This window comes from Gossypium hirsutum, chromosome A11, assembly GCF_007990345.1.
Source record: "Gossypium hirsutum isolate 1008001.06 chromosome A11, Gossypium_hirsutum_v2.1, whole genome shotgun sequence".
NCBI classification, from domain to species: domain Eukaryota; kingdom Viridiplantae; phylum Streptophyta; class Magnoliopsida; order Malvales; family Malvaceae; genus Gossypium; species Gossypium hirsutum.
Genome location: NC_053434.1, coordinates 115350964 through 115368586, shown reverse-complemented (window position 1 = coordinate 115368586; position 17623 = coordinate 115350964). Strand labels below are relative to the sequence as shown.

The following is a 17623-nucleotide window of genomic DNA, read 5'->3' as shown; positions in this document are numbered from 1 at the left end:
AGCAAATATAGAAACTTTACCTATATCAGTTTTGCAAGCGCACACTTGTACCAGGATCAAAGACACTGCCAATGAAGCTATACACCTTAGCAAAATATGGCAAAACTGCACAGTAAACACATAAGTTGGATAGAAACATGAAAATAGACCAAAAGAACATCTAAAAAACAAAAATGGAATCACCATTAGTATGTAAACATGAAAATACACAGCTTTAAACAAACCAACTTTGCATGTGCAGAATCATACTCCACAAAACTCATAAACATTAACTTCTCCTAACCAGAATACCAACTTTATGTTTACAGAGGCCTTGATCAAAACTAACATAACTGTTGATTATAACTTATCTAATAAGAATCACAGAATATGCAGAAAGTACCTGAGCATTTAGTTTCAAGAGAACCATGTATTCGAAGGAAAAGAGCCAGAAAATGATCAATGTATGCAAAACCTGGTCTATATTTCAAAACTGGAGTAAAGCTTTCATCTAGTACCAAATACATATATATATAGAGACACAAACACACAGGCATACATTTTCCATTACCTAAATCTGTTTCTTGCAAATAAAAGATAAGTAAGCTTCTACATGATTCATACTAGATTGCTAATCCTAGCAGAAAAAATGTATGATTCAGTTTCTAGAGATGTTGAATCTTTCATCATAAACATAAAAAACATAAAAGGAAAAACATGTTGAAAGAAACATAAATGTTAGGGAAGACAATGTTTACCTTGATTGAATTGGAAATATTTTCTTGAGGGTTTATTTGGAGATGCTTGGGATTGATCTCTAATAATGTCGAGAGACTTCCCTACTCATTGCATTTGAAGAACAGAAGTCTGTTTCTGGTCGACAAAACAATCAAATGAGTTCTAAAAATAAACAATATTTAATGATTGGTATAATATTAATTATATTTGCTAATAATAGGTGGGAATAAACAAATAAAATGATAAAAAAAATAGAAGCTACAAGAATTACTAAAAATAAAGCTACGTCAACAATGGTATCATGAGAACGAAAATTAAAAATTCGAATTAAGTAAAAAAACAGAGAAAAATATAAAAGAGAGACAAATAAGGGGACAAAGGGCTGGTTTTGTTGGAATAACCGAAGTTGTCGGATTTTCCATTAAAAATCATAGTTAAAATTCTAGGGAAAGACAGTAAGTAACAGTCACCCTAATGAAGACCATTGTGAGGAGAAATAGGACCAAGCTCAATACCATTAAAAGACAGTAAGTTACATTGTATACATATTATCATTGTAATTTGGTATAAATATTTCCTATTATCCCAGCAATGCTAACTATCACAGCCAGTATTAACATTAACCACGACAAAAATTTTTCTACTCTGCTCAAGCTCATGCTCTCTTCATGCTGACTTATCCTCAATGCAATTAGAGTAGAGAACGTAAAACCTAAGGAAACAGCTATTGTTGCTCCAGTAAATTTGAAAGCTGTCCATATATTTGGGATCATAGTAGATCCAATAAGCTTAATCAGGGAACGTAAAATCTGGGCTCATCCTTGGAGCCTCTATCTTCCCCTCAATAAGCTTAATGAATGCAACAGCAAAGCAAACAACAACGAAAACAATAGCGAGAGCTACCGAAGCAACCGAAGTCATGCTCAATGAATCAATCCTATCTAACACGCAAAGTGGAGAAAAAAAAACAACCATAACAACCAAAACCAATAACTTCCTATGATCCCAAAAAACATGTCCTAACCACTTATCGAAAACCCCAATATGACGAACCGAACTAGACATAGCATCACCCATAATAATCAAATAAACTATCAGGACACCTGCATTGTTGACAATTATGCAAATCTCAGACAAAACCCTAGCAGTTCTCCCCATTGCAATTTGCACAACTTCCCCATAAGATCTAGCTTTACAAGAAACTGCAAACCTAATCAACATCTCAACACTAATTTCAGACAAAATCCCAACCAGGTTTATCCAAAAAATTCCCTAAAACAAGCCCCAGAACCTTCATAGTAGCAGCTAAAGCCATGATTCCAGCACCAATAATTGTGGTGGTTAAGTTAAAAACAACACTAGAAACACCATACCCGGTATTGGGTTTACTTAAACAAGGGTATAACCATCCAGATCAAACCCATTTCAAACCATTTCAAACAAAAAAAAGGCAAGTAATACATGAAAAAACAAACAAACAAAACCACAGAAGGAAAATAAAACAAAACAAAACAAACGCCCCAAGTACGAAAGTTGAGTTGCTTTAACACGCAAAAACTGAAGGATTAGATTAATTGGTTTAGACCATAGTTGAACTAAATTCAGTGTTCTATAAGGTGACTTTTGGTTTAAGTAATATTTTCGAATTCAATAGGCTGACCTTACCGCCAGTTCATCATTGACGATATTTTAAGGAAAGAAAAGAAATACTGTTGAAGCTTCAAGGACCCAACGAATAAAGTGAAAGAAAAAAGCGATATGGCTTAGCAGTTACCAGAAAGTTTAGGATCGATCGGTGAATAGTTGACGTATGAAGAGTTGGCTCTTCTGGTTCTGGTTCAAACGAAATCGAGTGAGAGAGAAGTGCTTTGCTACTTTTTCATAACATTCAGAAATTGAGCTTTGTACGAATCAACTAACCCTGATTTGTCGATAAAATGAATCGATAGGGCTTTCTTCTTATATGTTTTTCAGTTGATGATCATTGGGCTAAAACCCTAAATATGAAGCATATCACCGTCGACGAGAAGAAAGGGAAAATAATTAGGGATTTCGGGGATGGGGGAACAAATTAAGGGAAAAAAAGGGGATTTGGGAAAAATGTAAGGGATTTCGGGTTTGGGGAATTAGGGGATGATTTAGGGAAAAAGAAAGAGGGGTTTTCTGTTTTAGGGATTTAGGGAATGAAGAGACGAAATGGGGGAAAATTACTTCGCAAAAATCGAAACTAATTTCGGGTAAAGGGCTTAAACCACAGGAGAGAAAAACGACGCCGTTTCAAATAAGGAAATTTTGTGGCGTTTTCAGAAACGCGCCGCTAATGAGCCCTTTTGCGGCGTTTTCAGTAAAGCGCCACTAACGCCCTTTTATCTACTCTACAAAACGACGCCGTTCTAATACGAGTTGTGGCGTTTATATTAGAAACGCCGCTAAAGCCGCTACTATTCATAGGAAACGATGCCGTTTTACTCTAATGTACATTGAAGTTTTATGGCGTTTTCTAAAAAAACGCAGCTATTTCCTATCTTTTGCGGCGTTTTATGTATAAACGCCGCTAATACGTGAATATTTTATAAAAATTGATCAAAATTTAAAACTATATATATTTAGAATTTCTTTTAATTTATATCTAAATAATGTTACTGTGATGTACAAAATATATATTTCAATCTTCAATATATTAGGTTTAGTACAAATTCGCAAGAATATCATAAAATTCTAAATATTGGTTCAGTCTTCAATAATAATATACCTTAAACTTTAAACCTCAAACTATAAACTTACACTCTAATTAAACCCTAACTATAGTTAAAATTTTATTTTTGATTTAATACACATTTTAAAATACATATTATGTATGCATATAAATTAATTAAATAAAAACATGATGCTATTTATTATATCAAAATTAATTAAATATTTTACAAGATCTAGATCAAATTACAGTTCATGTACACAATTGCACACTAAACCACTTTTCATATATATATTTATATATTTTTAAAAATAATAATTTATATATATTTATCTTATATACATTTATCTTCTACATTAAAATCCAAAATTATACTCTAAATTTAAAACCCTAAACTTCATACTCTAAACCCTAAACCTTAGACCACAAACACAAAACCCCTAACCCCAACCGTTAAACCCCAAAACCATTCGGTAACCCCTAAACCAACCATAACTCCTAGACCATAAAGCCCAAACTATAAAGTGTACTTTAAAAACTGTTAACCCTAAACCATAATCGTATAGACATATTTTTTGGAATTCGTGTGGCCAATGTTAGTGTAGTACAAATTAAAACACACATGTATATATGTTTATATTCTTATATTAATTAAATAATATGAGTATATACAAAATAGCTTGAATCTTAGTAAAATCCAAATGTTCTTCAGTTAATTTCTAGCTAGCTAATAGTATCATTTCCTTAAACCCTTAACCTAAACTTACACCCTAAATATATATAATAATCTTAATATATATTAGAATTTTAATATATATATATAACAAGGGACAAAAGTAATTCAAATAGAATCTTAATGCTTACCAAAACTCTAAAATAAATTAATTTTTTATCATTAATCATAACCTCTAATCCCTAATAGCATAACCCCTAAAACATATATATGTACCTATTATTTAAAATAATAATTTATATTTATCTTATTTAGATTTATATTATAAAAAAAATTCAAGATACACAAGTTAAGTAGTTTACCATATTTACCTCTAAATTCCAAACCCCAAATCTCAAATCCTAAACTCTAGGCCCTAAACACTAAACCATAACCCATAAACTAAATTACTTTTTTGCGGCGTTTTTTGAAAAGCGCCGCTAAAACATCGGCCTATAGAAAAGCGCCGCTAAAACACCGACCTATAGCGGCGTTTTTCCAAAAGCGCCGCTACAACCTCTACCTATAGCTGCGTTTTTCCAGAAGCGCCGCTAAAACCTCGACCTATAGCGGCGTTTTTCCAAAAGCACCGCTATTGTTCAGTTTTTAGCGGCGTTTGGGCCAAAAACGCCGCTATTGCTCAGTTTTTAGCGGCGTTTGGATCAAAAACACCGCTATTGCTCTGTTTTTTGCTGCGTTTTATTGCAAACGCCGCGAATGTAAAATATTTGCGGCGTTTTTTATTCAAACGCCACTAAAAACGCCGCTAAAGCCCTATTTTCCTGTAGTGATAGTCTACCAAACAATATATTATTTCTTTTATGTTATCACAAACCATTTACATGACTGATATTTAAAAAAAATATTAGTGCTTCGAGATTTGATTATTTATTTTATTTATTAAAGAAAAATGATTTTTTTTATAAAAACCATACATCAATATTATCAATTCTAAATTTTTTAACACAGTAAAACGTATTTAATATATAATTTTAAAATTGTTTAATCGAATATGGTACTATCTTAAACTAGTCACTAATATTTTATGCTGCCCACAAAGTTCACTTTCGGCGGTCTTAAAGATTCCTTTTTTTAAAAAAAAAAATTTCAATGCCCATGTTCCTCACGCCAAACTGGAGGAATTTGATTAATTTCTAAGAAACCTATCAGCGTCATTGACATTAAAAACTGTTCATTTACTCATATTCCAATAATCTTTCATCAAATCCAGCTCAACCCAAATATGTTTTCCTCTAAATCTTCTGCTGCTACTGATATGATCAAAGCAAGGACATACCATGTTTTCCTTAGCTTCAGAGGCAGGGATACTCGTGATGGTTTCGTGAGTCATCTGTATAAAGATTTGTGTCGAAAGAATATCCAAACTTTTATAGACGATGAGGAGCTTCGAAAAGGAGATGAAATTTCAGGGGCACTGTTGACGGCCATTCAAGCATCCAGGGTTTCAGTCATTGTTTTCTCCAAAGACTACGCTTCTTCCAAATGGTGCTTGGCTGAGCTGGTCAAGATCATGGACTGCAACAAATGGGTTGTTCCTGTATTTTACGGTGTGGACCCAAGAGATGTACGTAACCAAACAGGGAGTTTTGCAGATGCATTTGCAAAGCATGAAGAAAATTTCAAGCATGAGCCAGAAAAGGTGTTAGAATTGTGTGACCCAAATTCTAAGAGATTGCTTGCAAGTCAAGTTAAACAAAAATATATTTTCTTTCTAGAAGATTTAGTATTTATTAGTATAATATATTTAGCATTTATTAGTATAGTTTATTTGACTTACTAATTTAGCCTATAAATAGGCTCCTTTACAATCTTAGAATTAAAGAGACACCCATTAGATTAGAACTCATAACACATTCAGAGAATTTTGTGTTTACGTTTGAGGGTTCTTTGTTTTTCGGGTTTTTGGGGTTTAGTTTTTATCTCCATCTTTTGTACTCTTCATTCTTTTGCCATTATAGTAAAATTATCTTTGCCCGTGGTTTTTTATCCTCTTTTGAGGGGTTTTTCCACATTAAATTTGTGTGTTCATCTTCTCAATTTCTTCTACTATTTTTACTTGTTCGTTGCTTAATCGGGACGATCCTAACAAGTGGTATCAGAGCTAGTTTAACTTTCATAGATCAGCCCAGTCAGAGATGGCAGCAACAAGGTTTGAAATTGAGAAGTTCGATGGTGAGACAAATTTCAATCTGTGGCAAGTTCGGACGATGGCAATTCTAGTTCAAAATGGCTTGAAAAAGGTTGTTACAGGGAAAAAGCCTGAGAATCTAAATCAAACAGAATGGGAAGAGCTTGATGAAAAGGCCTTGTCTGCAATCCAGTTGTGCCTCACGAATACAGTATTGCAGGAGGTATTGATGGAGAAGACCTCATTCGCCTTGTGGAAAAGGTTAGAAACTCTTTATGCGACTAAGTCTCTGGCTAACCGTTTAGTGTTGAAACAACGTCTATTTACGTTTCGCATGAACGAAGGTGAGCTTCTTAAAGATCACATCAGTCAATTCATTACTCTTTTAAATGATTTAAAGAACGTTGAGGTTCATATTGACGATGAAGATCAAGCTATGCTATTATTGTGCTCTTTACCCTCTTCATACAAGTCTTTCAGGGAGACCCTGATTTATGGCAGAGACAAACTCTCGTTCGAAGATGTGAAGGGTCATTTGTTGAGTAGAGACAAACTCGACAATGAGTTTGATTTGAATAGCAAAGCAGATAGACAAGCTTCCGTTTTGGTAGCATCAAAGAAACGAGACAAAAGGTGTCGCTATTGCAAAAAGTTAGGTCACGTCAAAGCAGATTGTTATAAACTGCGAAATAAAAGAGCTGCTGAGAGTAACGAGGAAGATGTAGCTGGTGCTAATTTGGTCGATGAAGGCGGTGATGATTTCTTGTTAGTGTCAACGAGCGATAACTCCAAGCTTACGTCTGAGTGGATCCTAGATTCAGGATGTTCTTTCCACATGTGTCCCAATAGAGAATGGTTCTCCACATACAGTTCAGTTGAAGGTGGAGTTGTGCACATGGGAAACGATTCATCTAGTAAAATAATCGGTATTGGTACTGTTAAAATTAGGATACACGATAGGACGATTAGGACACTCTCAGATGTCAGGTATGTACCTGATTTACGAAAGAATCTCATCTCCTTGAGTATTTTAGACTTGAAAGGATGCAGAATCAACATCGAGTCGAGCGACATTAAAGTATCTCGTGGAGCTCTCGTTTTGTTAAAAGGTAAAAGAACCGGCAGTCTTTATATTCTGGAAGGTTCTACAGTGACCGATGAAATCGGACGTCCCTCGTCCGTTACGGAGTCAAAGTCAACTCATTTGAAGCGGAGGCAACTTGGTCATAGGAGGGAAAAAGGTATGACCGTTTCGTTGAAGAGAGGTTCTCTTTTGGATGCAGGTTTTGAAAAGTTAGGGCACTGTATTCGTGAAAATCAGACCCGGGTTAGTTTTGATTTGGCAGTGCACAAGTCGAAGGCTAGAAGTCTTCCAGCTTCTAAGCATAGATTCGACTCAGTTAATTCCCTGCATAGTTCAAGATAGGCCCGTGGCGGGTTTTGGCAAAGATGGCATTGAAAGAATTTGTGTCAAGGTGGAGATTGTTAGAATTGTGTGACCCAAATTTTAAGAGATTGCTTGCAAGTCAAGTTAAACAAAAATATATTTTCTTTCTAGAAGATTTAGTATTTATTAGTATAATATATTTAGCATTTATTAGTATAGTTTATTTGACTTACTAATTTAGCCTATAAATAGGCTCCTTTACAATCTTAGAATTAAAGAGACACCCATTAGATTAGAACTCATAACACATTCAGAGAATTTTGTGTTTACGTTTGAGGGTTCTTTGTTTTTCGGGTTTTCGGGGTTTAGTTTTTATCTCCATCTTTTGTACTCTTCATTCTTTTGCCATTATAGTAAAATTATCTTTGCCCGTGGTTTTTTATCCTCTTTTGAGGGGTTTTTCCACGTTAAATTTGTGTGTTCATCTTCTCAATTTCTTCTACTATTTTTACTTGTTCGTTGCTTAATCGGGACGATCCTAACAAAAGGTGAAAACCTGGAGAAGTGCTTTGACTGTAGCTGGCAAATTATCCGGTTGGGATTCACAAGTCACTCGGTAATTGCAACTCTTTTTCTTTACATTCAATCCTTTTTTTAAATATATGCATATAATGATTTGGAAGCAGAGAGATTAACAGACTTTTTTTTCAAGAAGTGATTCATTTATACTATCCAGATTCGAGTTGAGGGACAGATACTTGATATGAAAGACTTAACTTTTCCCTTTTTAATTTTTTTTTGTCATATATTGAAGGGCCATAATTTTGTAGGCATAGAGAAAAAATAAGAAGAATCTGTTCTTGAACAATGTTATTGTTTGTTGCGTTTTCTATACCTTCATACCATTCTCTTTAACTCAAAGTTCATGACACCTTCAAACCATTCTCTCATGTATAAGATCTATTGATATATTTATTTTCAAAAAAAAAGTTATAATTTGAGGATTTAAAAAGCGCTGTAGATAGTGAAATTTGAATTCTAGATCTGTATTTGGATGTCTTCCTTTTATAAGTCACCCTATGAATCAATTGAGTTAACTTTATCATTTTCATTTATTTACTTCTCTTTCCTTTTTATTTCTCCTGTAATTTGTTTCTTCTTTTAATATATAGGCCTGACTCAACTCTGGTAGATAAAATTATCGAAGATATAGTGAAGAAATTGAATTGTGGAACCTCAAGCGCTAATTTAAAGGGTTTAGTTGGAATTAAAAGGCGGATGCAGGAAGTTTTGTCATTATTTCAGGACGGATTCCCAGATTTTCGAATGCTAGGCATTTGGGGTATGGGAGGTATAGGCAAAACTACACTTGCCGACGCCATTTATCACCATGTTTCAAATGGTTTCCAAAGATGCTGCTTTCTTGCAAACGTGAGAGAACATGATGAACAAAGAGAATTATTAAAATTGCGTACGGAATTTCTTTCAACTATATTAGAAGATGAAAATTTATATATCTCAACGCCAACAACCGGATCAGGCTTTATTAAGGACAGGCTTTCCAAGAAGAAGGTTCTGATAGTTTGTGATGACGTGTCAAAGTTAAGCCAACTTGAGTTTTTATTTGGAGGAATCGATCAGTTTGGCCCTGGAAGTCGAGTCATTGTTACCACTAGAAATAAACAAGTGCTTATCCAGGGTGGCATGGATCTGGATCTCATTTATGAAGTGAAGAAATTAAATTCTTATGAATCTGTTCAGCTCTTTTGTCAACGTGCCTTCAAAAGTTATAATCCTATAGAATATCAGTTGAAGCTATCAGAGATGGTTTTAAGTGTTGCTGATGGAAACCCTTTAGCTATTACACTTATAGGATCCTCTCTGTGTGGCAAGACCAGAAGCTACCGGGAAAGTGAAGTAAAGAAATTAAATAAAGTTCCTAAACAGGGCATTCAAGAAGTGTTGAAATGGAGTTTTGATGGACTAGATTGTGAAGAGAAAGAAATGTTTCTTGACATTGCTTGTTTCTTTGAAGGGAAGGACCGAGACTATGTAACAAGTTTTATGGATGCTTGTTATGTCTCTGCACATTCGGGGATTGAGAACCTCATTGATAAATCTCTTATATCTGTTTCAGAAAATCAGATAGCAATGCATGATTTATTGCAACAGATGGGTTGGAATATTGTACACGATGAATCACCTTTAAAGCCTGAAAAACGCAGTAGGCTGTGGATTCCTGAGGACAGCTATGATGTGCTCTCAAAAAACAATGTAAGGGCCCTGTTCATTTCCTTCACTTATGTTACTATCACTCTTCATTTTCTCTGGACATATCCATGTCCGACAATCATGTTTGATTCTTATTCGAACACATATTTGTATAAAATACATACATGTATATGATAAGAGTTCATGTTTTGCCTGTATCTTGACTCCATATACTGCTCTTGGGTTTAGGGAACGGGAAGGCTCACAGGCATTGTACTTAATATGTCCAAACTTCCAAAGTTGGAATTGGAACCGACAGCCTTGATGAAGATGCGAAAGCTTAGATTTCTCAAATTCTATCATTCTTGTGGAAGAATCTTACTTTCTAAAGGGCTTCTATCATTTCCTGAGGAGCTAAGGTACCTTTTCTGGGAGGGATACCCTTTGAGATCTTTGCCCACCAAGTTTGATCTAAGGTACCTAGTTGAACTTGATATGAGCAAGAGCCATCTTGAACAACTCTGGGAGGGAAAACAGGTACTCTTTTTTCTTTTGATATAAATCTATGGTGTTTTGTAGATTTATGCAAGCATGTTTCCATTTCCATTATGCATAATGAATGATAAATTTTTTTTAATATCTTTAATATGTATGCTTAAATCAATAATTAAATAATTGGTTGACCAAATTCAATGATAAAAAATTCTATTTCTATAATAACATATGGAAATTTCTTAATCAAAAGATAAAAAAACTATAAAATAGTAATAGATAATGTATTATTTAATATATCATTGAAAAATGTTGAAATAGAGAAAGATAAAAATAAACTCTTTGTTTAGATTAAATATATGTAATAAACATGATTAGATTTATAATAAATGGTTTTTCCAAAAGTTAATATATGCAATAATTGCTGATTAAGAAAGAACAAATATAATTAGAGTCTTCTATTCAGATTATTATTTTGTTCAAATTTAGTTGTTGAATTTAATATTTTTATTTAAACTATTTCAAATATCAATTAACTTTCGGTTTAATTTATCAACATTCTAAACTATATGAAAAGTCAATAATGTTAAAGAAACAACTTACGATACACAAACTGTAATTTATTAATAACATTCGACAATTTTTTTAAATAAAAATATAATTATAAAATAATAACAATAAAATAATAATTAATTTATAATTTAAACGCATATAGACAAATAATGAGCCTACCGAGGGAACACCATAATTTAAACTTCCATGTCAAATTGAGCTTGAATTTTAAAAGGAAAACAAAATTTGAGCGATGAGTTGGAATGGAGCTCAAACTTGTTGGTTCCACTACTCAAATATACCATTTTGAAGATAGTTTAATGTTTGGTTGCACTTTTTTTATATTGTGGTCACATCTGTAGCATTATAGTTCTTCAATGTACACAAATTTATCAAACACTATGTTCTGATGCATGCAGGATTTAGTAAATTTGAAGGTTATCACACTCAGATATTCCTGGAACCTTGTAAGAATCCCGGACCTCTCAAATGCCAGAAATCTTGAAGTGATAAACCTTTCCGGGTGTTCTAACTTGCGTGAGCTTCCTTCATCCCTTCAACATCTTGAGAAGCTAACTATTTTGTATTTCTGCGATTGCGAAAATCTTAGATCTCTGCCTAGCTTTTACAAAGCCACAGCCCTCACCAACCTTCATCTTAGTGGCTGCTCAAATCTGTGTTGTTTTCCAGAAATCATGGGCACCATGGAGGAACTATATGAACTTGATTTAAGCGAAACGGCTTTGAAAGAATTACCATCCTCAATTGGCAATCTTACTGGTCTTTACTATTGGAGAATGACCAACTGTAAAAACCTTGTTTGCCTTCCTGATAGCTTTTATAAATTGAAATCTCTTAAGACATTCGATCTTGAAGGTTGCTCGAGATTGGAGTTTTTCCCAGAAGTCATGGACACCATGAAGGAACTGTATGAACTTGATTTAAGTGGAACAGCTTTGAAGGAATTATCATCCTCATTTGAAAATCTTATTGGTCTTAAGAAATTGAGACTTAAAAACTGTGAAAACCTTGCCTGCCTTCCTGACAACTTTTATAAATTGAAATCTCTTAAGACACTCGATCTTGAAGGTTGCTCGAGATTGGAGATTTTCCCAGAAGTCATGGACAACATGGAGGAACTGGATGAACTTGATTTAAGAGGAACGGCTTTGAAGGAATTACCATTCTCAATTGGCAATCTTATTGGTATTAAGTATTTGAGAATGAAAAACTGTAAAAACCTTGTTTGCCTTCCTGACAGTTTTTATAAATTAAAATCTCTTAAGACATTCGATCTTGAAGGTTGCTCGAGATTAGAGATTTTCCCAGAAGTCATGGACACCATGGAGGAACTGTATGAACTTAGTTTAAGTGGAACGGCTTTGAAGGAATTACCACTCTCAATTGGCAATCTTATTGGTCTTGAGTATTTGGTAATGAAAAACTGTAAAAACCTTGTTTGCCTTCCTGATAGTTTTTATAAATTGAAATCTCTTAAGACATTCAATCTTGAAGGTTGCTTGAGATTGGAGATTTTCCCAGAAGTCATGGACACCATGAAGAGGTTGACGGGTCTTGGTTTAAGCTATACGGCTTTGAAGGAATTACCATCCTCAATTGGCAATCTTATTGGTCTTAAGGTTTTGAGAATGCAATACTGTAGAAACCTTGTTTGCCTTCCTGACAGCTTTTATAAATTGAAAGCTCTTAAGACATTCAATCTTGAAGGTTGTTCGAGATTGGAGATTTTCCCAGAAGTCATGGACACTATGAAGGAACTGTATGAACTTGATTTAAGCAGAACGACTTTGAAGGAATTACCATCCTCAGTTGGCAATCTTATTGGTATTAAGTATTTGAGAATGGAAAATTGTAAAAACCTTGTTTGCCTTCCTGACAGCTTTTATAAATTGAAAGCTCTTAAGACATTCGATCTTGAAGGTTGTTCGAGAGTAGAGATTTTCCCAGAAGTCATGGACACTATGAAGGAACTGTATGAACTTGATTTAAGCAGAACGGCTTTGAAGGAATTACCATCCTCAGTTGGCAATCTTATTGGTCTTAAGTATTTGAGAATGGAAAATTGTAAAAACCTTGTTTGCCTTCCTGACAGCTTTTATAAATTGAAATCTCTTAAGAGTTTATATCTTGAAGGTTGCTCGAGATTGGAGATTTTCCCAGAAGTCATGGACACCATGGAGGGACTGTATAAACTTGATTTAAGTGGAACAGCTTTGAAGGAATTACCATCCTCAATTGATAATCTTATTGGTCTTCAATATTTGAGCTTGAAGGACTGTAACAACCTTGTTTGCCTTCCTGACAGCTTTTATAAATTGAAATCTCTTCTGATATTCAATCTTGAAGGTTGCTTGAGATTGGAGATTTTTCGAGAAGTCATGGACATCGTGGAGAGGTTGAAGTTGCTTGATTTAAACGGAACGGCTTTGAAGGAATTACCATCCTCAATTGACAATCTTATTGGTCTTAAGTATTTGGAAATGAAAAACTGTAAAAACCTTGTTTGCCTTCCTGACAGCTTTTATAAGTTGAAATCTCTTGAGGGATTCTATCTTAAAGGTTGCTCGAGATTGGAGATTTTTCCAGAAGTCATGGACACCATGGAGAGGTTGACGGTTCTTGGTTTAAGTGGAACAGCTTTGAAAGAATTACCATCCTCAATTGGCAATCTTATTGGTCTTAAATATTTGAGAATGAAAAACTGTAAAAACCTTGTTTGCCTTCCTGACAGCTTTTATAAATTGAAATCTCTTAAGACACTTGATCTTGAAGGTTGCTCGAGACTGGAGATTTTTCCAGAAGTCATGGACACCATGGAGGAACTGTATGAACTTGATTTAAGTAGAACGGCTTTGAAGGGATTACCATCCTCAATTGGAAATCTTATTGGTCTTAAGGGTTTGAGATTGAAAAACTGTAAAAGCCTTATTTGCATTCCTAACAGCTTTTATAAATTGAAATCTCTTAAGACATTCCATCTTTGTGGTTGCTCGAGATTGGAGATTTTCCCAGAAGTCATGGACACCATGGAGGAACTGTATAAACTTGATTTAAGCGGAACGGCTTTTAAGGAATTACCATCCTCAATTGGCAATCTTATTGGTCTTGAATATTTGAGAATGAAAAACTGTAAAAGCCTTGTTTGCCTTCCTGACAGCTTTTATAATTTGAAATCTCTTGAGATATTCGATCTTGAAGGTTGCTCGAGATTGGAGATTTTCCCAGAAGTCATGGACACCATAGAGGAACTGTATGAACTTGATTTAAGCGGAACGGCTTTGAAGGAATTACCATCCTCAATTGATAATCTTATTGGTCTTCAGTATTTGAGAATGAAAAACTGTAACAACCTTGTTTGCCTTCCTGACAGCTTTTATAAATTGAAATCTCTTAAGACATTCGATCTTGAAGGTTGCTCGAGATTGGAGATTTTCCCAGAAGTCATGGACACCATGGAGGAACTGTATAAACTTGATTTAAGCGGAACACCTTTGAAGGAATTACCATCCTCATTTGACAATCTTATTGGTCTTAAGAAATTGAGACTTAAAAATTGTAAAAAACTTGTCTGCCTTCCTGACAGCTTTTTGTTGGAGCTAAGTGCAACAAATAGCAAGGTTCAACAAAAAGCTTGCCGAGCAAGAATCGAGACTTGCGGCAGAAACAAAGAAGAAAAATGAAATAAATTTAAGCAAAGCTAAAATAGAGAGTATATGGATGAAATTTTGATTGAATTCATTCATTTTTTTTAAAATGGCATAAAGCCTATTTATACAAGCTTACAACTTGACAACTTAGTTGGAATACAACTAAGTTTCATCATTACATCCACTTAAAATAAATCACCACCTACTACCACTAACAAACTTAGTTGGAATACAACTAAGTTTCATCATTACATCCACTTAAAATAAATCACCACCTACTACCACTAACAAACTTAGTTGGAATACAACTAAGTTACATCATTACATCCAAATAATAATAATAATAATAATAATAATAATAAAACATGTGATTGCTACATGCTAACCATTGCTTCAATACTCCTCCTTGGTTTGCATGGAGCAAACACCTAGCTTCCTTCTTAGACATTCGAACCTTGTGACATTAAGGGCTTTAGTCAAAATGTCTGCAAGTTGATCCTCAGAATTACAATGGATCAGCTTCACTTCCTGAGCTTGCTCCATTTCTCGAACAACATGCAACTTGATGCTGAAATGCTTTGTTCTTCCATGGAACACTGGATTTTTAGCAATTGCAACTGAAGATTGGTTGTCACAGAAGATCTCAGTAGCTTCCTTTTGATGCACTTTCAAATCAGCTAAGATTTTCCTTAGCCAAATGGCTTGGTTGACAGCACTTGCAGCTGCCACATATTCTGCTTCAGCAGTAGATTGAGCCACCAGACTTTGCTTCTTCGAGCTCCAGCAAAACATGGCTGAACCAAGGTTGAAACATACCCTGAGGTGCTTTTCATGTCATCTATTGAGCCAGCCCAATCACTATCAGTGTAGCCAACCAGCTTCAGATTTCCTTCCTTGCTGTACCTTAAACCATAGCTCAAAGTGCCTTTGACATATCTAAGCACTCTCTTAGCAGCTTGTAAATGCTTTTTATTGCAACAATGCAAGAACCTTGAGAGCAATCCTACAGCATACATTATGTCTGGTCTAGTGGCAGTTAAATATAACAGACAACCAACTAGACTTCTGTAGGTTGTTTCACAAACCTTCTCAAAATCACCTTGGCTCGATAGTTTTTCTCCAACAGCAACAGGTGTTTTAGTTGCTTTACTGTTTTGCATGGAGAACTTGGTCAGAATCTTTGTGGCAAAGTTTCTCTGACTTAGAAGTATCCCATTTTGTGCTTGAGTCACCTCCATTCCAAGGAAATAAGACATTTCCCCTAGATCAGACATTTCAAATACTTCTTGCATCTTGGTCTTGAAATCGACCAGCACTGCTCGATCTCCTCTTGTCACCAGCAGGTCATCAACATATAGGGATACAATGAGCTGTGTTTGTGTCCCTTGCTTCTTGACATATAGTATTGGCTCACTCTTGCTTCGATCGAATCCCAAATTAGTCAAGTAGCCATCGATTCTGCTGTACCAGGCCCTTGGAGCCTATTTTAAGCCATATAGGGCCTTCTTCAGTTTGTAGACCATATGCTCTCTGCCAGCTATCTCAAACCCTTGTGGTTGTTCAACATAGATCTCTTCATCTAAGAAACCATTCAGAAAGGCTGATTTCACATCGAGTTGATGGATCTTCCACTCGAGCTGTACTGCTAAGGCAATCAGTAATCTGATGGTGTCTAGCCTGGCCACTGGTGCAAAGGTCTCCAGGTAGTCCAGGCCATACCTCTGACTGAACCCCTTGACAACTAGCCTTGCTTTCAGTTTGTTCAAGGTACCATCAGCATTTTGCTTGGCTTTGTACACCCATTTCACCCCAATTATCTTCCTTTTGACTGGCCTTTCAACTAATTCCCAGGTCTGGTTCTTCTCAATCATGCTAATCTCCTCAGCCATTGCCTGCTTCCACTCTTGCTGAGCTTCAGCCTCTTCAAAATTGCTTGGTTCAGCTATGGCTACATGAGTTCTTTCATAAATCTCAGTCAATGGTCTTGTTCCTCTAACTGGTTCATCATCAATGTCCATTTCAGGAACATTTTGATCTAGCTCAACTTGATCTGCTGCAAGTCCTTCTGAAACTTCCTCAGGTTCATGTTTTTCCCAGTTCCAACATGACTTTTCATCAAATACCACATCTCTACTGACTGACACTTTCTTTGTTGAAGGATCCAAGATCCTATAGCCCTTCTTAACAGTGCTGTAGCCCACCAAAATACCAGGTCGAGCCCTTTCAAACAATTTGTCCCTTTTGACAGCAGGTACATGAGCATAACAGATGCATCCAAAGGCCTTCAGATGAACCAGTGATGGCTTGAATCCAAACCAGGCTTCGAATGGAGTCTTCTGATCCAAGGCCTTGGTTGGAAGCCTATTTTGAATATAGTTTGCAGTGTTAACTGCCTCTGCCCATAGTGCTTTAGGCAGATTCTTCTGAATCATCAAGCAGCTGGCCATATCCATCAAACTCCTATTCTTCCTTCCACTTACACCATTTTGCTGAGGTGTATATGTGTTGGTAAGTTGATGTTTGATGCCTGCCTTATCACAGAAGGCTTGGAACTGAGCTGAGGTGTACTCAGTCCCATTATCAGACCTTATGGACTTCAGCTTGCAACCTGTTTCAGTCTCAGCAGCAGTCTTGAACTTCCAAAACACTTAGGCCGCCTCTGATTTCTGTTTTAGGAAGTAAAGCCAGCAATATCTTGAAAAATCATCAATGAACAGTATGAAGTACTTGTTTCCACTTAATGACTCAGTCCTCATAGGGCCACACACATCAGTGTGCACCAGTTGGAGTTTTTCAGAGGCTCTCCAGGCTTGATTCGAGGGAAATGGGAGTCTGGCCTGCTTTCCTAGCTGACACACTTCACACACATCATCATGATCCACTGAGTTGATGAAGTTTTCAGCCAAGTCCTCTCTGACCATTCGAGCCATCAATCTGAAGTTGGCATGTCCCAGTCTTTGATGCCAAAGCTTGGATTCATCTGATGTGACTGTGTAGGCAATGTCTGACTCCCTGGTCTAGTCAACTACAAAGCTCTTAT

General features: G+C 35.6%; 1 protein-coding gene across 1 annotated transcript; it reads left to right on the top strand.

Moving 5' to 3' along the window:
- Positions 1–5367: 5367 nt before the first annotated feature.
- Positions 5368–17604, top strand: LOC107955530 (disease resistance protein RPV1). Its single transcript, XM_041082156.1, has 6 exons — positions 5368–5795; positions 8833–9934; positions 10121–10408; positions 11335–14502; positions 16607–16663; positions 17581–17604. Exons 1-6 carry the CDS (start codon positions 5368–5370, stop codon positions 17602–17604), a joined length of 5067 nt encoding a protein of 1688 aa, XP_040938090.1.
- The last annotated feature ends 19 nt before the right edge of the window (positions 17605–17623 follow it).

What these genes read in the sequence shown, in the direction of transcription:
- LOC107955530 (XM_041082156.1), top strand. Translation starts at nt 5,368, where the DNA reads ATGTTTTCCTCTAAATCTTCTGCTGCTACTGATATGATCAAAGCAAGG. An exon ending in CCAGAAAAGGTGTTAGAATT is followed by an intron (nt 5,796 to 8,832) that starts GTGTGACCCAAA and finishes TTTAATATATAG; the next exon opens with GCCTGACTCAACTCTGGTAG. An exon ending in TTAAAAATTGTAAAAAACTT is followed by an intron (nt 14,503 to 16,606) that starts GTCTGCCTTCCT and finishes TGTCCATTTCAG; the next exon opens with GAACATTTTGATCTAGCTCA.